Genomic DNA, 25,277 nt, shown 5'->3' with positions numbered 1-25,277 from the left:
TTCCCCTGCTTTTTTCGGTTTTTGTTGTGATCATTCGCTTCGCTGCCGCAAAGAGCTGCGTATTTTTTTTTGCGTGGTCGTTGTTTCATTAACATTTCTCTCCTTTATTGCGTTGCTTCACAGCACAGCATGGTCGCTTGGTGCCGTCATGCGTAATAGCAGCTTGCGCTCGGTCGGGTGTATTAGCTGTCAAGTGAAAACTTTGTCTAAAGCACAGTACAGTATCGAATAGTTTTGTGCTACCCGACACCCGCAAAACAAACGATTCATTTAGCTCGTGTTAAAGGTTAGAGCGAAAAAAAAAGAAAGCCAATCCACAGTTCCCAAGATTAATCGAATCAGCAAGTGCAGCTGAAGTGGATAGTGCCCGATTTTAACAAGGCCACAAGAATGTAAGGTGAACTAGTGTAGTGGTCGCAGTGGTAAAATGTCACCGCCAGGCAGTCGCGATCGCACGAATGTTGTGGAAATTGATAGTTTTGTTGTGTGTTGTGCCAGCTAGAAATAGCTGGCAGGTCGTGCGGATTGATTACGTCAGTGTCACCGGATCGAATCGCCGATATATAATGTGATACCCGTGTTTTTTGTGCCATCTTCTGGAGCGAACAGGCATTGGGAAGCCGGTTTCCTCTATGGAACAGTGGAACATCCGGGTGTAGCAAAAGATAGGAGCTCCACGAGGACGGGATTCAATTTGTTTCGTTATACAGCTTCTAATGAAGTGGACAAATAGCCTTTGAGGCAACGCTTCGCTGCCCGACGGATGTGTAAAGTGAGGCACTCAAAAAAAAAAACGATGGCTTTTGAGTTTAAGCGCGCAGTTTATCAGCGGATGTACGAATTCTGAAATGCATCAACGACGTTGTGCTTGGACCTGGACGTAGGAACGTAGGTCTATGCTACTGCCGGAGTGCCGGAGTGCTGAATGGAGAAGCATGGGAAATAGTTAAAACTCACAAACAATCGGTTCCGAGCCGTTGAAATCTCATTGACTGTGCGTTTTATGACCTTGGTGGTGGTTTAGAGTAGTGGCATGTGCCCACGAAACACAGTGGATGGTGTTTAGCGGAGAAGAAGAGACAGCATTTGTTGATGCTGTCGACGTAGTTTCAAGGACATTTTGGTGTGGCCGAGCAACCACGGTGGTGCTCGTAAACCGACCAACTCTGCAATAAAGCACTCTCAAGCAGGAAGGCACCACCAGTCAGAGGATCAGCTGGAATAAATTGAGAGCTACGATGATGTCATGCTTCGAGCACGCTAGAATTCCAGTTCCAGTTCCAGTTTCAGCATATATGTTTTAAAGCAAAACGTCCACATTGAATACCTTGGCTGAAGCAGGTCTTTTGTTGAAGATGTTCCATGTCTTTCGAAACGTCTTTTGGGCTCTTTCTCGCAGCATTTCTCGATGCATGACATAGATACGTGGGGAGGAAAGGTAAACTATGCTTTGCGCCCTTTGCAGCTCCTCCCCAGATACTGTGGCGAAACAAGCCTCCGTACAAATACGACCCTTTGGTGCATTGTACAGGCTGGAAGTCGGTTAGGGCACTCGACATAAAACTATGTGACACGCACACAGACTTATCTCTCCTCACAGACGCCGCTTATCCAGTATCGTGGCCTTCAGGTTCGTTAGTGGAACGATCGGGTGGTCAGCCCGCGCAAGGGGGTTTGCGAAGGCACCAACCCTCCTCCAGAGAGTCAAGCGCCGGAACGGTGCTCGTATGCTCTCAGCGGTGCTGTGGAGCGGTTAGGTTTCGCTCAACCACCACCGAAGACGGATCGCCACCGTCGTCACCGTTGTGTCTTGTTGTTTGGTCATTCGTTACGAAATTAAAAGAAAAACCCCGTAGTCTTTCAACGTCTCGACTTTGCGCTCCCGTGTGCCATAGCATAAAACCGAACGGTGCTTTCTATGGCTGTGTATGTCACGTGCCGTTTTGGTAGGGTCGACCCTTTTTTCTTTAGGTCATTTCCGGCAGTGGTTCACAGGGAGAAGGTACCACCGGTTTGCGGACAGGAACCGTCCGACGGTTATTGATTTTCAAGTGAAGTGGATTATTGCGCTGTTCGGCAAGAGTTTTCGGGCAAGATTCGGGCCTATTAAATACGGTTGCGTTGTGTGCAGTGTCCACGGCTGGGGAGTGTTTGACGCTGCGGTAATGTCTATTCAAGGGCGCTTGTGAGCTGCTATTCTACGCCAACCGCCAGCAGTGCATACAACAAGTGGCCAACAGCAAGCCAGCGATGCTTTCGTTGTGTGTATACTTCGCATGGAAATAATTAACATAAATTCGATTATCTAACACACCCTCGGTTAGCTCCGGTAGCATGCATGTTTGTGTACGCTGTGAAATGAAAATTCGTGTCGCTTTAAACGAGTGTTTGTGTTCGTGCATAGTTGTTCAAACCAAAGTGAATTGTAGTAACGAAAACGAAAGCTTTAATAACAATATCTACCACACAAAGTGCGCTTCTAACCCCACGCTAACGATATAACCGTGCGACAAAATCCGTGATGGAAAATGGATCGACAGCGGTCCCATGTTCCTTACAGCACTGCGGGCTCTTCGGCGGGACCTTCCAACGCGGAGCATGATGCAAAACGACGCAAACTTTCGCCTGCCCGGGGAGGTATGGCTCCCGGGTCTGGCACCTCGTCCGAAGACGATGAGGACAGCAATGCGGCACTCAGTCTGCATCACTATCGGGAGGAAAAAATTCTCTCCGTCACGGCTCATACCGGTACGCCGATTTCACCGGCACGTCGCCCCAAACCGGGACCGTCTGTTGGTGCGACACCAGATCGGCCCGCCGGCGAGGGCACGGTTGGGGAGGTCCGGTCCAACAGTCCCGCCTGGTACAGTGCCTACCGCAGCCAGATGGTTCATCGAATGATCGATGTAAAGCGACAGTTTAATAGCAGTTTAAACGAGTACGATATTCATATACTCGAGAAGCGAGGTAAGCACATTTGGTGTATTTTTTGGAGGAGAATGTTAATGTAATGGATGGGGTTGAACATAGAGGAAGGTGTTGTTACTACATTTTAAATTGTGTGTGTGTTTTCTTAACAAGATAATTAAATAATCAATAATCAAAACTGCCGCGTATGTCGGCCAAATGTAAGCACTACGCCTTGAAACCTACTCGACTAATCCAATAAGACGTTTTTATTCTGCGGCAAGGGTTGCAAAATGCAGATTACTTGGGCTTTAACGGGAAACGAGCCCTATTTACACTTTGTCCCTGCAAGTACCATTGGGCCAAGCGTCACCATTCGTGGGGCAAAACACGCTGCAGCCACACGGAACCGGTATCCGGCCGGCGGTAATGGGCAAACAAACGCAACTCCTCGTGGAGTGGCAACTGTTACAAAAGCCGGTCTGCGAGTTTGCTGTAACCAAGCAAAGTATATAGCTGATTTTTGTGGTTTTGTGGCTTGATGTCCTCGCTGGATGGTGGGAGCAGCCCTTGCAAGACAATTCTTCGCCCTTGCATCTTACGATCGTAAAGACGCTAAACCGGCCCGACGCAATACAACGCCCTGCGACGGGTTTTTACTGCGGTGGGTTGTTTTATTCGCTGCGCTGCGTTTGCGAAATGCGCGACCTGAACCGGATGAGGCAGGCCTGGAAGGCTCTTCTCCTTTTTGTGCCGTTTGGTGCGTGGGGAACCATTCCGAGGGAAAGTGTTGCCCATTCCCAGACGAAACGCGTTCGCGTTTTATCGATCCGACGTGAACGTCTCGAGCCGTATTCATAAATCCCGGCTAGTTTATCGCCCGGTTCGTATCGTATCGTTTTTTTTCCTTTCTTTTGGAGTGCAAGCGCGCGTGTAGGTGTGGTACTTCACGTGCTCGCACAGATAGGGCGAAAGGAATCACGCTAGAAAAATTATTAGCAACCGTACATGAGACTGCCAGTCGCGTACCATTGATTTTGTGGGTGTGCCATGGTGTTTGTTGATTAAGAATATGCTGTTGTTGCCTCCCGTATCGGCACACTCGGTTGCAGTTGGAGTGGTCTAGCAGATAAGAAAGCCAATTTGCAATCGGAAAGAATGAACCAGTTTCCTAATGACAGCCCAAAAAAAAAAAAAAGCCGACGTTCGTATGCGCGTGTATTGACCAAAGGCCAAAATGAACGGGCTGAGATAACGGGCGATTGTTCTTTAGATCTCGTGACGATTGGATAAGTAAAAAAGGATTCTAATTTTGAAAATGGACCAGAAATAGAAATGAACAATCATTTTTAAGCTATTTATGAAGTGAATGTGGATGATTTTATATGGAATGAATATAATGTCAAATATTGGTTAAACATATGAATAAGCTAAATATAATTGTTATTGCGTTGTTTTTATTCGATTGACACATTTATTGAGTAAAACTATTTCAAATATAGAATAGAATTGCTAAAAAAATATATAGAAATAGAGTTGCTATTGGAAGTATATCCAATGTCACACTATGAAGTTCAAGACGGGCCTATGTTGTTATGCTTTGGAGTTAAGGTCCTTGAGACATTGAAGGTCGTGGCGTGAATCTCATTAGGATCTCGATTATTTCCTCGAATTCTTAATTTCCTATTCTTAATTCTCCTTATCCCTTAATTTCTGCAATCATTCCAATTACGTTATATCATCAGTATTTATTATTTATTTAAGTAAGTTATTCAGCTATTGCAGAAAGTCTACATAACAAAAACAACAAGATACAAAAAGCAATTCGCGAGTTCATAACATCAAAGAACGAATAGCCTTTAATAGATCTTAGAGCAAAATAGAAAGAAATATTTCATTTCCCCACACCTTGAAATTAGAACATAGAAAAGATTTTAAGCGAAAAGATCAAGCGTGTTTAGTACATTCTCTGAAGCCATACGACATCCCGTTCAGTGCCACCACTCACATGACAACACGAGCTACAATGTAACTTGAAACGATCATATTTTGCATTGATTAACCACGTGGTGATCTCACACAGTAGCCCGCATGGAGATCGCTCCCTTCCGCAATGGACAATTGCACTGTCAATGACGTAGGTGCGGGTGTACTGGTGGCTGCGTACGTGTATGACTTTCGTAATGTTCGTGACCCGTTGTTAGGCAGTCACGTGTTTCATCAGCTTAATGCTAATCGATTGGAGCGTAGGGTGTGGGGATAGTTCAATAGGAACACATATGAGAAGGTTCATGCCATTTCCACCTACAGCTCATGGCGCCATACTTGTTAGATTTATCGTTTTGTGGTTTTACGATATTCACCGCTATAGGCAGTATGATTAACGATCGCATCTTGCCGGTGTGTGGAGGTGTTGTGATTGAGAATATTTCCTTGCAAACGATACACGATGCAGTACTCTCTTGAACATTTGAGAACTGCTTTAAAAAAAAACTGGAAAAACTCTGTGAAATGGTTGTTCTCTAGGAAGAGCAAACAATAAAACTAATTCCCAACAATTAGTGCAAACTTTGCGCTAACATGCAAACCATTTAATCGAAACGAAAGCGGCGCCATCAATCCGCAAAACGAAAACAAAAAAAATCAGTTCCATATATTATCTCGGAATTCGGTGGATGGTATTATAACCACACACACACACACACACACACACAAAGTGTTGTAAACCACTGAACATGCTTCGACCCAATGGTATGAGGGTCTCCCGGTGAGACTGCTAGGGTCCCCGGTTGTTGAGTGAAATAATTCAGCAACAAACAACATTCCGTTAAGCATACCGTTTATGCGTTTCTAAGGCACATGAGCGCCAGGATACGAATGGAGGTGGGTGGCCATATCGTATCGGAATCGTGGCCCGTGGCTTTCGAAAAACGATGATGAAGGAATTTATTTACTTTCCGTACCATGGTAACGGACTTTTGTGAAAAGTTTCACCCGTGTGAGGTACATGGCACCGATGGTTGTACGTTTCAGTTTGTTCCAAATGGGTTGGCCAGTTGGAGGTGATCCTTTGAACTGGTGGGTAGTTTTAGTGTGCAGTGTGTAGTGTGTGGTTTTACTGTAATAATTTCTTCCTAAAATATTGAACTTAGTATAAGTGCAAGTGTTCATTTATGATCGTGAAAAATACATACGTAAGAAACGGCACTTAAGACATTTAGAAAATAAGTTTAACGTTGATTTGTACGCCAACTTTAACACCCCCGTTTTATGTTTTTTTCTCCCCTGCAGATGAACAAGAACGTGTACAGAAGAAAACTTTCGTAAACTGGATTAATTCATTTTTAAACAAGGTAAGTAGTAGTGTTTAGTAATCATTTATCGAACGATTGAGCAGAACAAATTGCATAAGAAAGGCAACGCCCTATCCAAGTACAGCGCATCATTAGACCCGCGTTCCCCAAGCGAGAAATAAGCTCTTCGTCATGGTTTTAGTCGTGGGAAAATATGTTTTACTAGAAAGAATTCGGGGTTTTCTCCCCAGTTAGTTTTGTAAGGAATGCCTTAGAGCAAAATCCCCTGTTTGATAGTCACTATCATTTGAACCAATGCATGCATAAAAACGATTAAATTAGGTCATTCATCATGGATGTTTGGTTGCCAACCGTGAAGAATGTGTAGCAGAAGTAGCATCGAGCGTTGTTTGTTACCCATTGGATACGCGGTTGTCATTGATATTGTTACAATATAATTTTTTGAGGGTGGTAATACACGAGTGTGACTGGTGGAATATTGAATAAAGTAATAATTTTCTGGATGTCTGATGCCTAATTTCCATTTTCTTGTAACGCTTAAAGTACTGCAATTTGATTTTTATTGCAACTTGCCAGTTATTCGTTTCCTTTCGATAACTTTAAAAGCTTGTACTGCTTTCTTCTAATGGGCATTTGCCATTCGGAGAGAATTTTTCGAAGATTGCTTTCAAACTGATAATTTTCTTTAGTTTTCCAATTGTAAGACAACTTATAGCCACAACTACGATGGTCATACAGGATTATACCAAAGCCACATAATTGGAACACACTTTCGGTGGTCGCAGTTAGCAAAGAAACTTGCGAAGGAATTGCTTCGGGAAAGGATTTTTTCAATCGTTGACATATCTCTTTGATTGGTACTAAAAACCAAAGAAATGAGCATTATAGGGACAAAGATTTATCGGTAAGAAAGTGAGGGAGTAATGCACTTACATGCTCGTTGTGTGCCGTAAAGGATGTAAAGAATTGCAGCGGCCAACATTGTAACAGTTAATTTGGAGCGAAATGTTTATTGAAATCTGAAAATGAAAGATTATTGTTTTTCAGTGGTTGCTTTGATAAAAAAGCAACCGAAGCTTGTTAAATTGGTGTTATTACATCATGGAATACCTAATTGTGTCAGGTGGTGTAATGGTAGTGGTGCCATTCTTCACACCACAGAACCGGTCCAAAATCCCATGCGGACCAACCCACCGTAGCAAGGACTGAATATCCTGAAATAAACATAAAAAATAAATAAAGTAAAATAACATAAAAAGAAATGATAGGCTCAAGACCTCTTGGAGTTGTTGCGCCGATGATAAGTAGAAAATAGTTGATCTTCTAATTCTGATTCTTACCCTCTGATGAGATTAATTTTCCCATTTATAAGTATGTGTAAAAAGCGTTATAAAAACGCATAATAAATGTGTTAAAAAATCAAAGATTGTTTATCCTACACGCTAATCCAAAGACCATTTTGAAAAAGAGCAATAACAGCCTTAAAGCCAAAGTTCGAATCTACAGAAAAGAAAAAAAAAACATCGAAGTTGAAGTCCGACATTTGATGCGCAACCTACAATTTACACGCCTGCAAAAAAAAACATGTTCCGTTCAATCGATTAATGTTTGATAGTTGTACACGCGCGTCATTATTGTGCCTTTGCATTTCCTTTTGAATTCATCCACAGCGCGTACCACCATTGAAGGTCGAAGACTTGATCCATGACCTTAAAGATGGCACGAAACTGTTGGCCTTATTGGAGGTACTCTCCGGCGAGAAGTTACCGATGGAAAAGGGAAAAGTGTTGCGTCGGCCACACTTTCTGAGCAACGTAAACACCGCACTACAGTTCCTTACCAGCAAACGCATCAAGCTAGTCAACATCAACCCGTCGGATATTGTCGACGGACGTCCGGCTGTGGTTCTAGGTTTAATCTGGACAATTATTCTGTACTTCCAAATCGAAGAGAACAGCCGCATTCTACACTATCTGAACGAAAATCTTAGCGGTTCGCTAAGCTCGCTCGGTAGCAGCAGTTCCGCATCGAACATACCCGGCTTGAGCAGCAGTAAACCGATAACGTATACTGGTACGGCCTCAGTTGCCACAAGCAGCAAGGAAATGATGAAACAGGGCCCCAAGAAGACACTGCTTACGTGGGTGAATAGTGCCTTGCCAAAGTAAGTACTGGAGATGCGCTATAGAGTGGAGTGGAGCAGTCTTCAATAATCGCCTCCTCTCATTACAGATCCACGGGATTTGAAGTCCGTGACTTTGGAGCAAGTTGGCGCGATGGCATTGCGTTCCTGTCGCTGATTGATGCGATAAAAACGAACGTAATCAACATTGCAGAGATGAAGAAGTACAACAACCGTTACCGTCTGGATACAGCGTTCAATGTGGCCGAATCGGAGCTGGGTATCGCTAGACTTTTGGACGCAGAAGATGTGGACGTCAATAGTCCAGACGAGAAGAGTATAATGACATACGTCGCACAATTTCTGCACAAATACCCCGATGTGAAGGTACGGTGCAAAACACGGTAGAATTTGGCAACAAAACTAACCTCTTGTGCTTTCTTTCAGAACATTAATTCAAAGAGTGACAGCGAACGCGAACTGCTGGAACTTTTGGATTGGCTCCGCCGGACGGTACGCTACTACGATGGAATGCATGGCAAATATCCCAACAACTACTCAATGTACGAGAGCGTCAACGGTGAAAAGTTGGAAAAGCAAAACATATACAAAAAGGTGAAGAGCATTAATGCTGCCAAGATGACACCGGAAGTACAAGAGCTGAACAGTCTCTGGACCCAACTGGAGCGCCACATGCAGCAATGGTTGTGGTACCTGGACAGCAGCCTTCCAGAGCAGTTTGGGGCGATTGGACGTTGGTTAAGCAATGGTGAAAAGCTGTTGAATGACGACGATATACCGAGCAACATGAATGAGGAGACCGCTTCACTGATTAGTAAGAAGCTCGAGGCGCACAAGCAATTCTTTGCTTCGTACTACGAGGTACGCGAGACGTTCAACACCGTGAAGCTGACACCTTTGGCGAAAAAGGTACCACTTGGACAGTTGCAAAACATGGAAAAGAGACTGCTGGACATAGAACCATGCGCTAGACAACGGCGCATTAAGTTGAAGTATCTGGAACACAAGTGCTGTCTGATTGCGTTCCTGAACCTGCTCGAGAACAAGATTAACGGCGTGAAGTACAATAATGAAGATACGGTGAAGCAGTCGCTGGATCATCTGAAAAACTTTGTCACCCGCAACCAAATCATGCAAGAGTTCGAGAAAGCGCTGATTGATATGCGTCAGGTGATTGAGGAGTACAAGATCGATGGTAATATCACGAAGAAGGAGATGTACAATATCGATGTGTTTTTGCACGAGATCGAGGATCGTTGGAAGAACGTATCGTCGCGATTGATTTGTACCGAAACGATGCTCGAAGATGTACTGTCCCACTGGCAGCGTTGGCGCTCGTTGGTGCATGAGATCGAGACATGGTTAATGCAGGCGCACGACGCACTGCAAGGCACAGAAGACGAACGTATCGAGTTCTTCCAGAACATCAACGTGTACAAGGATAAGTTTGACGTACTGACGGACACGTTCAACATTTTGAAATCGACGTGTGATCAAGAAACCAGCATCGGGCTGGAAAGGAAGTATAATCAGCTGGCGGCACACTGGGAGCAAGTGTTCCAGCACACCAAGCAGTACTTACACGTGGGTGATATTCTGCAGCATCGTCAGAAGTTCAAGGCAGACGCAGCGCAGCTAAACGAGTGGATTCAACGCACCGATGCGGCTCTTGGTCGTAATAATCTCCGGGATTCGGTCGAGATCCGGCGGTGTGAAACGGAAATAAAGCAAATTGCCTGTGAGATCGAAGCAATGGAAGAGTTGTTCAAGTCGATCAGCCGTAGCTTCCAGGCACTCATCAAAGAATACTCGCGGGACGAAGTGGACCGTATGATGGCTATGATGAAGAAGCAGAAGGAAGCATTGGTGCGTGTGCGTGCACAGATACCGATCAAGTTGCATCTGTTCCATCAGCTACTCACCCAGCAGGAAGCGCTCGAGAGTGGTCAGCGGGAAATTTCCCAGTGGCTGGATGAGGCTGAGAATCTGCTGATATCGTACTCATTCAATAACGATCCCCAGCAGACGAAAAATAATCTGGCAAAACATAAAGCGTTCTTCAATCGTACACTCTACTACAAATCGATGTTGGAAAGCAAGAACAACGTGTTCCAAAATTTGCTCAAACTCACCGATACGGACAGTAGTGTCGATATGAGCGATGCGGCTACCAAAATGAAGCAACTGAACGATCGTTTTAGCTATGTAATTAACAATGCGAACGATTGGGAGTACAAGCTGCAGGAAAATTTGCGCGTTTGGGAAAACTTCAATGAAAGCAAACAGAAGGTGGAAACGTTCCTGCGTCAAGCAGAAGCATTCCAAAAATCTGCAATACCGGTGGAAAAGGAAACCGATGCTGAAACGCAATTGGTGTTCTTCAACTCTGCCGACCAGACAAGCATCAACAAGCTGGAGCGCAATACGGAGGATTTGCTAAAGTATTTGCCTCCTGCGGAGCAGCAAGTACTGATCGCTAAGGTGGAAGACATTCAGCGCCAGTGGAGTGAGGTAATCCAACAAATTCCACTTCACCTGCTGAAGGTTGAGTTCCGTTTGAATGAGCTCACGTTCAACGGGTGTGCCAATGACATCGAGAAAGAGCTGAACGCGGAAGAGCAAGCTTTCAATTGCAACGAAAACTTTGAAGCCATATTGCAGCGTAACTTGGACTATTTCAAGAATACCGATCTTCAGCGTGTGGAACAGGTGTTGGGAAATATGGAGAAGATCAACTACATCTATCTCGAGAAGTCAGCGAGCGATCAGACGTTAGCACCATTATATCAGCGTGCGAATGATAGTTGGATCGCCATCTGCAAGCGTATTGAAAGTGTTCGTAACATTTTGCACAAAATCCCGGCGCAGTGGGATGCTTACCATGCGAAGTTTAATGAAATGAACGCGTGGATGGACCGGGTGGACGAATCATTGCGACAGATCATGGTGGAGAAGCAGACGATGGAAGAGTTCGAGCAGGAAAAGGCTACTTTCCAGGTGAGTTGTGGTATTTGAGGCTGAGGTTGACAAAGCATTTTTTCGGGGAGGGTGCAGGACACTGGAAGGGTTGTACTAATTCTCACTCAATATCACTTTACATGCAATCGGAAGTTGAAAGCGATCATGGTAAATTATCATCAAACTGCCATACTATTGATATCAAACTTGAAAGATGTTTGTTTATTGATTGTTTTGTTTTTCTTGTAATCTCTCCTCAGAACATCTGTTTCGAAGCCGATGCTAAGCGTGAAGATATGAAGTGGTTGGTGAAGACACTGGACTTCTTGCTGAGCCACACCAACGAAGAGCAAGCAACGATCGAACAGGAGAAAATCGAAAAATTGATCGCCCGTTACAAAACACTCATACCAACGATTGAAACAACGATGACCAAGACGGAGGTGTTCGCTAAGTGTTACACCTATCGCCGGGAAGCACAGGAAATATGCGACCTGTTGGATCGTATCAAATCGCAGGCCCGAAGTGTGCCACCACCGGAGAGCTACAAGCGTGTGAACGAAATGATCGAAGAACAGCAGTACTCGATCAAGGAGCTGGACAATCAGCGTGCCCACATAATGAAGATGCTGCAGCGAGGTAAAGATTTGAGCAAGAACCCAAGTGCACCGCAGTTCATTGCCGGTGAGATTCGCAAGCTGGAATCCGGTTGGAACGATACGTACAATGAGGCGGCTGAAAAGGTTCGAGCGTTGAAAGCTATCCAGAAAGTTTGGAGCGATTACAACGAACAGAAGGGGCAGATTGTTGGTTTGCTAAACACGGCAGAGATGGAGCTACGTTCGGTGACGCCTTTGCAAACCGATCCGAAGAGTGTAACGCAAGACTTGGACATGAAGCGACAACTGGCAATGAACCTGAAGCAAGCGTCTTCCAAATCCTTGCTACAGCTGAATGATCTTTGCCGTGATCTGGGAATGTCACTGCCACCGACTACCCGGCAGGTGATTGAAAAGGAAGTGAGTGATCTCGGTAAGCGCGTGGACAATACGGTCGATTATGTCGAAAAGCGTGTCGTTTACCTCGAAGATTACAGCGACAAGTGGAACGAATACAAACAGCGACTTGATAGCTTGAAAAGCTGGGCCAACAACGTGTATCCGAAGATGGTTGCCGCTATTAAACAACCGCAGATCAGTGCAGAAGATCGTGTGCTCAAGACGAAACAGCTCGAAGGTGTGCTTGGCGAAAAGATTCGTCAGCTGGACGTGCTGAACGCGAGTGCTGCTGATCTTGCATCGAAGGAAGGCAACCTGAGTGAAATGAAGCGTTTGAAGGCGGAGGTTGTTCACCTGCAGGGAACGTTTACGGAGCTTCACCGCATGGTTGACAGCGAGAAGGCACTCGTAGGCGAGGACTTCGAAACGTGGAAGTGTTACAACCGCGACATGGACAGTCTGAAAGAGTGGGTTGAGCGAGCCAAACTGGCACCAGAGTTGGAGCAAATCAGACCTTCGACCTTGCCGGAAGCACGCGCGTATCAGGGACGGCTGGAAACGTTCAACGAGCAGTGCGAGGGCAAGATGGACGAGTTGCAGAATGCAATAAAAAACTCACAAAACATACGGTACGGTGTGAAACCATCAGAAGAGACGGATAGGTACTACATGATTGTGTCGAGCATCTACGAAAACGTGCAGCATCTGTTGAATAAAACGGGAAAACTGGTAACGAACTGGGCCATTCTGGACGGTGATCTGGAGAAGCTGAACAATTTCATCCAACGGGCTGAAGCGCGGATGGGAGAGTTTGGCACAGTGCAGGGACCAGCAGCTGCACTTCCGATCGACCTGCTGGAAACGAAGATTAAGTCACTGAAACTGTTTAGCAATGAAATCTCCGAGCAGCAGGCCAAGCTGATCGCGTTGGTTCATATGTTCGATCAGATTAATCATAGTCTCTCGGAGGATGGTGTGAACGGTGTGCGGGACAAGCTGAAGTCTGCAAAAGACCGACTGTCCAAGCTCAGTGATGACGCACGAGCCCGTATTAATGCTAACTACGAAAGTATTGTCGAGCAACAGAATTTCAACGCACAGATGACTGACTTCAGCAACTGGATGGATCAGATACGAACCAGTATTAGTGAGCTGGAGAATACAGCCGTAGACGAAATCGAGCTGGCCGTGCAGAATGTACAGTACCTGGTGCAGCAGCATGCCGATAAGCGCGACACGTTCAATCAAATCTACGCGCAGGTTAAGCAACAGAGCCTGTCGAACAATCCGATGGAGAACAAGCTGCTGAATGAGACGTACAGTTCGTTGGCGAGTAATTATCAAAACCTGGAGTCGAGTCTTCTGCAGATGAAAGACTTCCTTCAGAAATGGGTCGAGTTTTTGCAGTGGCACAACACTACCAAAGACCAGTTGGCGTATTTGCGCGAGAGCATGATAAAGTACGATGTATCCAGCGAAGATCAGCTGAACGATGCTAATCGGCGTATTAGCGACGTGGGTGCGGGAATAGACAACTGGCGTCGCTTATCGATTGCTATGGAGCAGGAACCGTGCATATCGTTCCACGATAAATCTCACAAGCCCGTTAGTGCGATTAATATGATTGCGGACCTGGATCATAAGCTGGTGAGCATAAGGTCGCAGGTCGATGGTAAGCTGAAGGAGGTGGAAAACACCAAAGATCGTGTTAACAAGTTCCACAAGACGCAGAAGGATCTGACGGATTCGCTTAAGAGCATCGAGGAAAAGTTGAAAGGTATCATTAAAGCCGCACGATTGTCAACCTTGGACGATGGAATGGAAGATCTTTCGACTTTGAATGAAAAGATCAGCGAGCTGTGTAGCGCAAAGGCCCAGGTTCAGTACGAGGGCAACCTGCTGCTGAAGCAGGACGTCGTTGACACTGGCATGGAGATTCAGGAGGAGCTTGGTAAGCTCGATAAAAAGGTGTCAGATTTGCAGCAAGAGTCTGATGAAACTTTGCGCGTTTTTTCGGGAACGAGCGATTTGTATGCCGACTTCAACAAGTACAATATGAGTTTTGCCAACGAACTGAAGCAAATCGAGGCGCTCAACAACGGGACGGTGCTGAACTTTGATAACAAACCCGCGTTGCAGCAGGCACTCGATCAGCTGAAGAAAGCGTCCGAGACGATGATGAAGAAGGTGAAGCGAAGTCTGGACGTAGTGGCGGCAAAGGGCAACGAGCTTGCGAAAACGTTCCGCGGTTACAATCCGCAGGATTGTGACAACATACTCGATATTATCCGACACAATAATGACCTTTTCAAGGCGAATCTGGAACGTTTAATTGACAATTCGAGTGTACTTGATCAGAAGGTTGCATTGTACAAGCAGGCGGACGAGTTGTACCAGGATCTAGACGAATGGTTGCAGTCGAAACGCGACCAACTGTCGCGCGTGCTTGAGAACCCGGGTGAGATCGAGAGCAAAATTGTGTCATACCGTGCGGAACTGCCGGCACAGCAAGCGTTCAAAGAAAATTTGGATGGATTGCTGCAGGAGTATAAGAAAATGAATGGAGGTAGCTTGCCGAAGGATCTGCATGCAATGTCAGTACAACTGGACGATGCCTTCATTGCAATCGAGGATACGGTGAATCGGTTGAATAATCGTATGTCTGAGTACACTGCCGACGAGCGACAGTTGAAGCTCTCCATCAAAGGTATTATTGAGCGTATTTATAGCATACGCGAGGAGATCGTAGGCTGCGACGATATGACGCTAGACAGTGGCAAACAGCTGCTACATCTTGCCGGATGTCGTGAGCTGCGCCGCAAGTTAAACCTTGTTGGAGAGGAAATCACGGAGTTGAAGAATGAATTCGCATCGATGGAAGCAAAGTACGACCAAGGTATCAAAGAAGCGTCTACCGTATCTAAAGAGATCCAAAACCTCGATCAACGCTTCGGGTTGGTGATGAACAGCTTGAACGAAGTAGAGACCAAACTGACAAAAAGTGTGGAGAAATCGTTTAAGGATAAGCTGGGTGCATTGACTCGAATGATCGGGGCGCAGAGTGAAAAGTTGAACTGGTGTGCTCCGGAGCCTACGAGCGACAAGTACCAGCTGGAGGTGAAGCGAACAACGCTTAACGATGTGCGCACAAGCATTGAGGATTGCGAGCGTATCCTTGGAGAGGTGGAAAGATCGCTCACTGGAGCAGTGACTGAATTGTTCTCTCCGTCAAAGGTTAGCAATATGACCGATGAGACGAAGGAAGTGGGCAAACAGCTCGTGGTATTGAAGCGTGCCTTCGAAGAAACCGAAAAGCAATTGACCGATAACATTGCGCTGTGGCTGAGCTATGAGTCCATCTCCGAAGAAGTTATCCATTTCCTAAAGGATCTGGAAGCGAAAAATCGCATGGAGACGGTGCTTTTGATCGATTTGGCCAACCTAGGTGAAAAATCGAAGGAAGTGAGTCAAGCCCGTGCGACCCTAGAAGAGTTCAAAGTGAAAATGGACCAACTGCAATCCATTGGAAACCAACTGAACGAAGTCAATCAGGAATCACGAGCACTAGTGTTGGTGCATCATCTGCAAAATAAATACCAAACATTCAGCAAGTACTTTATCCAGCTGCTCGATCGTTTGGAAGATGTACGTTTGAAGGATGCTCAGTTCCGTGAGGCGGTGGATAAGATACGTCACTGGCTGCGGGAAATGCAAACCAAAAAGCACGCTCAAAATCTCGGTGCGGATGCACAAGTACAAGCCCTTTCCGACCGAGAATACGAAGCAGCTAAGGCTTTGAGAGCGGAAATTCTTTCGAAGGATAGTGCTCTTAATGAAACGTGCTCTTTAGGTGAAAACCTGTACGCCGAGGTGAGTGTTGATTGTCGCGAAGGAATACGTGATGAGATGAAGCGTTTACGAAGCGATTACAACGCACTGCTGGAGGAGGTTAATGGCGGTATAAAACGTATCGAGTCCGATTTGATCAAGAAAAAATCGATCGATGAAAGTCATAATCAGCTCAACAACTGGTTGACGGAGCTCCGTGGTAAGATAACTTCTGGGTTGGCTGATCGCTATGGAACGCTGCCAGAGAAGAAGAGTGCTCTGTACAGTGGCAAGAATATGCAGAAGGACATCACTGTACACGAGACAAATTTGGACCAGATTCAAAAGAAGGTGATGGCTTTACCGGATAAAAGTTCCTTGGGACAGATCGAAGAAACACGCCAGAACTATGGTGCCCTTCGCGAGGAGCTCGATCGTAAGATTGCGCTTCTAGAGCAGGCAATCAAGTCACATGAGCAATACAATGCGATGCTGGAAAAGTCACGTGACTGGTTGTTGAAGCTGCAATCACAAACAGAAGATATGTTCAATGATGGCGATCTGACGAAGGCGAAACTAGAGGAGTATCTGATTCTGGTCGACACGGTACTCACGGAGGAGGAAGCTGCCCTTGATGATGTGAATGAATGCTACAAGCAGTTCGCCGTGGTGATGGCACAAACACACGAGAACGGACATTCGGAGTTGTTGCGTGCGTTTGAAGAGAACAAGCGCCAGTGGACCACCTTTTTCGACAAGTGTCGTGCGTTCAAGGCTCGATCGATGGAGTCGCTGAAACAGCTGGACGCGTTCAATGCACGGTTGGAAGGAGCCTTGGGATGGTTGGCAGGCAAGAAGGGTGAAATCAAAGACACCACCGCACAGGGCCCGCTGGACACTAAGCAGCAGTGTTTGGAGTCGTTGAAGAAGTTGCGTGACGATATCCAAAGCTATGGTGTTACTGTGAGTGGTATTCTAGAGGAAAGCCATCAGGTGAAATCGAAGTTCGATGTGAGTGGGAAGGTGGCACAGCTGCAAAATGAATACCGTGTTGTGGCAGGACTGTGTGCGGATGCTATTGCAAAGGCGGAATCTACTTTGCACGATCAAAGCGACTTCAATCAGGCGTATGATGAGTTCGAACGGCTATTGCGCAAAAACCTGGAGGGGTTGGAAGAGTTCCGCGTGCTGGTTGGCGATCTGAGTGTGTTGCAGGAACGTCAGTTGCGTTTGAAAGAGATCGCATACAAACGGCTAGATGACAGCAGTCCTTACGAAGATCTAATCAATCGTGGTGAGAAACTGTACTCTTATACGAGCCCCGAAGGTCGAGAGCTGATTCGACAGAAGCTTGGAGCGATACGGGATCTATGGGATCGATTCTCGGACGAGCTGAATGCAGTAACGCAGCGTCTGGATCAGTGCATTCTTCAGTTTGGAGAGTTTTCCTTGCAACAGGAACAACTTTCAAAATGGTTGAAGGATATTGAGAAATCGATGGAGGTTAACGCAGAGCTGAAGGCAAACATACAGGACAAGCGTACGCAGTACCAGAATCATAAGCTCATGCATCAGGAGATACTGTCGCAGGTGGGGCTGGTTGAATCGGTTTGTGCAAAGGCGCAGCAGCTACTAACGTTGACGAAGGACCAACACTTGCAAAGCTGCGTCGTTTCGATAAAGGATACATATCAAGGAATCGTGCGCAAATCCGGTGAGCTGTTGGACAACCTGAACGCTTGCGTGCAAGTGCATCAAAACTATGTAACTGCATGTAGCAAACTCCGTAGCTGGATCAATGAAGAAAAGGATAAGGTGTTCTGTTGCGAGGAAACGGGCGGTGAAAAGAATGAAATCAACAAACGCATCGAAGCCCTCAGCAATCTGAAACTCGGCAAACCGAAGGGTGATGAACTGCTGAACGCGCTGGTACAGTGCTTTGAGGCAATGAAGGAAAGTACGTCCGCCGCGGGTATTGGTATGGTAGAGCGCGAGATTGGTGAGCTGCGTAATGACCTGGCAAGTTTGTATGGGCAGATTGAGGAATTGATCGGTAACCAGCGCAAATCTCTTAGCGGTTGGAGTCAGTTCGATCAAGATTTGGATGCACTTACGAAATGGTGTCGCTCTATGGAAGGAATTTTCCGCGAGCAGCAGCTGTACGATTCGCTTGAACGCAAACAGCAGCAACTGGAGGTGTTCCGCAAGAATCAGGAAGCAATAAGTGAGAAGCAGAAACAGATCGATGATTTTGTAACCATGGCCCAGGCTCTCTTTACGAAGACCGGTGTAGAGAAAATAAAGTTCTACATAAACCAGCTGATCAATCGCTACCAGCTGTTGCAAGTACTGAGCAAGGAAGTTGCTAATCGTGCCCAAAATATCGTGAACGATCATAAAAATTACCAAGAACGATATACCGAATGTGCAGCTCGCCTTCAGGAGGTTGAAAAGGATCTGGAAGCGTTGGGTCATGAGAAGCTGGGGACAGCCAACCAGTCGAAACTGCAGCAGTTGGAGATTGAAAAGGAGAGGTTTGAGAATAATCTTACCAGCTTGGTAACGGCAAGTGAAAAAGTGTTGCCCGAAACAAACACCCAAGGGCGGGAGAAGATCCGCGAGGAAGTGCGTCAGTTGAAGGATCGGTGGGATCAGATCATTGCTGGGTTGAATAATCTGAAGAAACAACTTGACGTCCGTTCGATCCAGTGGTCATCCTATCAGGACATTTTGCAACAGGTGTTGAACTGGTTGGACGCTACCGAGCGTAAGATTGAACCGAACGAATCGCAGAGCTGGAATTCCACGCAAGAGATCCGCTCGAAGCTGTTCAAGTACAAGGCTATTCTGCAGGAAATCAGTGGCCATCGGCGTATAATTGATTCGTTGAAAGAGAAAGCCGATTCGCTCGTTACGGATGTGCAGAACGAAGATATCAATGCGAAGGTGCAGTCCATCACGGAACGGTACGAGTTGCTGAAAAAATCGTGCAGTGATTTGATACGACGACTGGAACAATCGCTGGAGCTGTGCAATAAGTTTAATGAATTGCAGAAATCCTTGCTCGACGAGCAGGACTATCTGTTCGGTGAACTCAAGCAGCTGTCCGATGTGTCCGGTAATAAGCGAGCCGTGCAGGAAAAGGTACAAAAGATCGACGATTTGCAGCAAGCAAACGGGAAGATGGAGGAAAAGTTCAAGAATCTCGCCAAACTCATATCCGACAATGGGGATCTGATATCGTACGGCGCGAAAACGGTAATGGAGCAAGATCTGCTTAAGATGAAGGGAGACTTTGAAAAGTTTGTCGCGTCGATTCGCGACGCTCGCGTGGAATTGCAGAAGCGAATGCAACTGTGGGACGATTATCAGCGCGATCTCGATCAGATTGGAGCATTTTTGGCCGAGGTGGAAGACACGATGCGTGGCTACACGCTGAAGAGCAGCTTGAACGAGAAGCAGGAGCAGCACGAGTATTATCAGGCATTGTTGGGACGCCTGAAGCAAAATGCGCTTGAGTTCGATAAGCTGCTGGACAAATCTTCCGAGTTGCTGCAGAGCAGTGGCGATACGAAGATATCATTCAACATGCAGCAGTTGAAATCTCGCGCACAGTCTGTAGAGGGTACGGTGAAGGAATTGGCTAAGAAGTGCGAATGTGCCTACAACGACCACAAACAGTACCGCAAGCGATACGATGAGTGTGACAAAGAGCTGGATGAGATTCGGGATGTGTTTGATGCATGCCGTATGCAGCATGCCCAAAGCATACAGAGCTCAAGCCAACAGCCGGATCCACAAGCAGTACTTGGCACGATTCAAACGCTACTTGCAAAGCACAACATGGTAACCGTGCAGTGCAACGCGGTGTCCGACAGTGGAGAGCAGCTGTACGCGACGACAGCGTCCAAGGGTCAACAGATGATACGAAGCGAAATCCAGGAGCTGACCGCAAAGTGTGAACGTTTGTTTGACGAAGTCAATGAGTACGCGCGTTCGTATGAGGGTCGTTTGGCAAAGCTGTCCGGATTTATGGAGAAGGCCGATCAGCTGCAGGAGTGGCTCAATAATGTTGAGGGGCAGCTGGGTCGTGGCAGTCTCATACTAAAGCCAACACTGGATGAAAAGTGCGCTCAGCAGCAGGCCTATGCGGAGTTGTTGAATGACATTAAAAACCACCGACCAGAGCTGAATAATGTACGTGATCTGGTTGACAATATGCAGGAGCGCCATCCAAGCATTGAACGGCGAATGGCTGAGCTGGCCAGCAAGTATGAAGAATGTTTGGAAAAGGCACAAAGCTACGGCGACCAGTACGATCGTATCGTACATAACCACCGGCAGTACTGTAAGGCCGTGATGGAAACGCAAGACTTTATCGATGCGAATCACAACACGGTGGAACTGTGGGGTGAAACCGATCTGGATCAAGTATCGCTAATGACCAATGTGGATCGTTTGACGGAGCTGAAGAAATCCATCGTGGCAGAACAGAATCGCGTCGAGCAGATTCGAACACTCGGTGAAGCTACCATTCCCGATACGAGTGATGAGGGACAGGCCAACATACGCTCGCAGATTGATATTTCGCAGCAGGAGTGGGAAGGTTTGCTGGCCGCCATTGATACCACGATGGACGGTATACGCGGCAAGATGACGGAATGGAGTGATTACGAGAAGATTCGCACGGACTGCATGAATTGGATGCGTGATATCGATGCGAAGATCCACTCGGTCGACTTGAAAGCGACTCTGATCGATAAAAAAGCCACCTTGGATTACCTGAAGAGCTTGCAGGGCGAGGTGAAGGCGAAGGAGCTGGAAATTGACAACTTTACCGAGAAGGCTCAACAGCTGTATCGTGGTTATTTGAGCAGTCGCAATTCTCAAATATCTGAACTGGCGGTGAAGTATCAGCAAACAGCTAGTCGAATCAAGGAACTGGTTGGCCGCTGGCAACAATACGTTATTCAACATCAAGAGCTGGAGACCCGCATTGGTGAGCACCGCGATTGGTTGAACAGTGTGCGGGAAAAGTTGAACTACTGTGCCGATCTTTCGAGCACCTCCGAGAAAGAATTGCAAAGCAAGCTGAAGCTCGTGCAGGACATGATCGTAAACAAAGAAGACGGTTCCGCACGTTTGCAGACGATCGTGGATCTTGCACAGCAGGTGCTGGCCTGTACTACGCCTTCCGGACATGAAGCGGTGAATAAGGCGGTAGCAGCATTGCAAGAAGAATGGTCTTCGCTGGCTTTACGCATGATCGATATCCGTGCGAACCTGGATGAAGCTATTAACCAGTGGTCTGGCTTTTTGGATCAGGTTAACGATCTGAAGCGAAATATCGACTGGATGGAGAATGAGCTGAGCGGGTTCATCGAGTTCCAGGCAACAATGGCAGACAAGCGGGCACAGCTGGAGAGAATCAAGAATACCGAAGAGAAAATCCGCCTCGAGAAGATCGAAATCGAACCATTGAAGCAAAAAACTGCCGAGATGGCAGCTTCTGGTCAGCAGTCACAGGCAGCAGCAACGGCACAGCAGATTCTGAGCAAGTTTGACTATTTGGCCGAAAAGATAAGCAAGATATTAACCGATCGCGAGGATCAGTACCGTGACCACCGGCTGTACAAGGAAGCTTACGATGATTTGTTCAACTGGATCAGCCGTGCCAGAGAGAAGCTACCATGCGTGAAACAACAGTCGCTGAGCGATAAGCTGACGATGGACAGTGCAATTGCTCCGCTGGATGCGCTAATGAACAAAAAAGCCCAAGGTGAGTTGCTGGTGGAGCATTTAGTCCACACCGGCGAGGTGGTAATGGCTTCAACGTCCGAGAAAGGCAAGGAAGCGATTCGTAGCGACATCAACGGATTGAAGGCTAACTTCGAGTCACTGTTCGGCGACATAGACAAGCAGAAGCGTGATCTAGAGAAGACGCTTAACTTGCTGCGCGAGTACAAGGAGGAGTACGAACGCTTGTCCGAATGGTTGCAGCAGGTGGATATTTTGGTGAAAAACCATAAGCTCGCCATGTGCTCGAACTTGGGCGAAAAGGAAAAGCAAGTACGCGAGATGCGCGAGCTCATCGGTAAGCTTGAGAAGGGTCAGGTAGAGATGGATAAATTTAACGCATTCGCGGCACCACTCCTGCAATCGCATCTTGACACATACATCGGCAATCAGTTGCGCCATCTGAACTCACGCTACCAGGTACAGGTAAATCTGGCAAAGGATGTACTGAAGAAGGTAGAAACCAACCATGATCTGCACCGTGAATACAAGGATAATCTGACCAAGGCAAACAGTTGGATTGAGAACGCCAAGGAAATTGTACGCTACTCGACTGAAAATGTAGACAGTGTGAGCAAGGACAACCTGGAGAAACGGTTGGAGAAGATAGTGGAACTTATACAGCAGCGCGAACAAGGTCAACATCTAGTAAACGCGACTGTCAACACTGGGGAGAAGGTTGTGAAGAGTACGAAATCTGATGGCAAGGAAGTGATAAACGGTGAGATTAAGGACATCCAAACCAACTGGGATCGACTGGTGAAGCGCATGTCCACCGCCAAAGTACAACTCGAAACAAATCTTCTGCAGTGGGCAGATTACAGCTCGAGCTACAATCATCTGCAGCAATGGATTCAAGATCGCGAAAGCAAACTCCAACAAGTGTGCGAACAGAAAGTCGTACGCTTCCGCCTGGGAGGTACGTCCAGCAGCTTGAGCAGTGGTTTGAATGAGCGTCGTGCGAATCTGCGTCAAGCCAACGATATCGTGCAGGATATTGTGAGCTTCGAGCCGATGATTCAGTCGGTAGCAAGCAAAGCGTCGGATCTGCGTCAAACATCACCCGCCTCGGAGATATCGAACAAATACGAAACCCTCAGCAAGCAGGCCAAGGAGCTGTTTGAAAAGCAAAAGGAAACAGTCGAACTGCACCAGGCGTTTATTGATGCAAGCAATGAGTTCGCTGCCTGGATACGAAACGCCAAGGAGTGTCTCAACAAGTGTTCCGATTCGCGTGGCGATAAGGAGACGCTCGTTTCGAAGATGACACAGCTGAAGATCCTGGACAACGATGTACCGGTCGGCCAGAAGAAGCTGGAAAAGGCACTCGAACAGGCGGAAGTTGCCTGCCGCAATGTGGACACCGAAGAGGTGGAAGCGATCGAGAAGGAGGTAGCTATTTTGCAGGAAGAGTTCGACAACTACTGTCTGGCGCTGAAAAAGATCAGTGGTGCACTGGAGAACGGAATCGTGCGCTGGACTGAGTATGATGATCAGTATGGCGTGGCACTGAAATGGTTGGATGGCATCGAGCAGGAAGTGCAAACGTACAACAAAATGCAGGCCAACCTGCAGGAAAAGAAGCGCGTACTGGAAGAGTTCCAGGACAAGCTGCAAACACTGTTCGATTGGCAACGTGAGCTGGACAGTTTGAACATGCGCGCTCAGGTGTTGTTGGAAATTTGTGCTGATACACGCATCAGCAACGGAGTGACACAGCTTACCACTAAGTACAACGTGCTGCTGTCGATTGCGAAGGAGATTATGCGCCGCCTCGAGCTGCACTACCAGGAACACCAGCAGCACAACACGCTGTACGGAGAGTGTCAGGATTGGTTGGATAGGATGCGGGAGAAGCTGAACGAATGCGAATCCGTACCGCATACTGTGGCAGAAACACAATCCAAACTGAACATTGTTAAAGGAATCCGACAGTCGTTGGAACAGGGTCAGAACAAGTTGCGATATCTGATCGAGCTGAAGGAGAAAATTGTGCTCAGTACGGAAGCAAGTGGTGCGTCAAAGATTGAGGAGGATACGGAAAATTTGAAGACCGAATATGAATCGCTGATGGTGGACATAACCGAAACACGCCAACGGCTCACAAACCACCTCGCACAACTTGAAGACATTGGCAAACTGTCGCGTATGTTGGCTGAATGGGTGGAGGAGGTGCAAAGCAAACTGGACGCTGGCGAGACTATGCAGAACGAGCTGGCCGACAAGCGTGTGCTGCTGGAGAAGTATCGCGCCATTCACCGGGAAACTGGAAACTACAACGAGGTGGTTGACAAGATTAAATCCAAAATGACCGATAACGCTAACATTGACGTGGAAGAGTTCAACAAGATTCTGACCGATTACGATGCGATCGTCGCAAAGGTTGTGCTGGAGATCGAACGACTGGAAAATCAGGTCAACAATCACGAACGGTTCAAGCAAGCGTTGGGTGAGCTGTACGAGTGGATGAAAGCTACCCGCCAGACCATACAACAATCGTCCGATTTCCACGGCGACAAAGAGCATATTGTCGGTCGGATTGAGAAGCTGAAGGCAATAGAGCTATCGTTCTCGGAAGGCAAGGTGCTGCTGGAAAATACTGCCGACATGGGCAACTCCCTGGCAGCGATCAGTGGCCAAGAGGGACAGGCAGCGATCAAACAGGAAATACTGCAGACGCGCGCAGATTGGGATGAGCTCGAGGAGCTGGCACGAACCTCCAGACAGACGCTGGAAGATTGTCTAGCATCGTGGGATAGCTTCCTGGACAAGTCGGAAACGCTGGGCACCTTCCTGGAGGAGTACAATGTGAAAGTAAATGGATACGGTGCAAGCGAAGGAACTGCAGATCAGGCAGCTGTACTTAGTGAACTAAAGGTAAGAAGCGCCCTTTGTGTGGGCACTTTATGTCATATGAATTAATATTCCCTTGTTTTAAAATTTAATATATTCTTGTTGACAATGTGAATAATCAAGCAATTACTTTTATTTTTAACAAATACCGGATTGAATCTGTAAATGAAAGTCTTGTCCTCTAAATTTTATAATATTCCTGTAAAATCTCATGACCTTAAAACTTTAAAGTGTGTAATATTGATGAATTGACGTGCGAAAAACATGCATCATATTTTGTTTGTTTTATGAAATCCCAGTAAATAAGATTTTCACCTGCTGATAATCTTGAATCGTTTATTTATGTAATTTATTTCTTCTCTTCTTCTATGAACCACCTGCACGTTGACCATCATCACCGACGATTTGACAATATGTGTTTGTGTTCCTCAATAACGTCTGAAACGTGCCTTGTAATGTCATCCCATCGCGATTGCATGG

General features: G+C 46.7%; 1 protein-coding gene across 1 annotated transcript in view; it reads left to right on the top strand.

Annotated features, from left to right (window-relative positions):
* The window catches only part of LOC128713649 (muscle-specific protein 300 kDa-like), a 73,514-nt gene that overhangs the window by 3,799 nt on the left and 44,438 nt on the right, over positions 1-25,277 (top strand). The window contains exons 2-6 of the mRNA XM_053808511.1: positions 6,199-6,260; positions 7,892-8,385; positions 8,454-8,730; positions 8,791-11,361; positions 11,583-24,821. Of these exons, the coding sequence (XP_053664486.1) occupies positions 6,199-6,260; positions 7,892-8,385; positions 8,454-8,730; positions 8,791-11,361; positions 11,583-24,821 (16,643 nt within the window). The remainder of the gene's footprint in view (positions 1-6,198; positions 6,261-7,891; positions 8,386-8,453; positions 8,731-8,790; positions 11,362-11,582; positions 24,822-25,277) is intronic.

The sequence above is a fragment of the Anopheles marshallii genome, chromosome 3 (assembly GCF_943734725.1).
Source record: "Anopheles marshallii chromosome 3, idAnoMarsDA_429_01, whole genome shotgun sequence".
In the NCBI taxonomy this organism is placed as follows: domain Eukaryota; kingdom Metazoa; phylum Arthropoda; class Insecta; order Diptera; family Culicidae; genus Anopheles; species Anopheles marshallii.
This window is presented reverse-complemented; position numbering and strand designations above follow the sequence as displayed.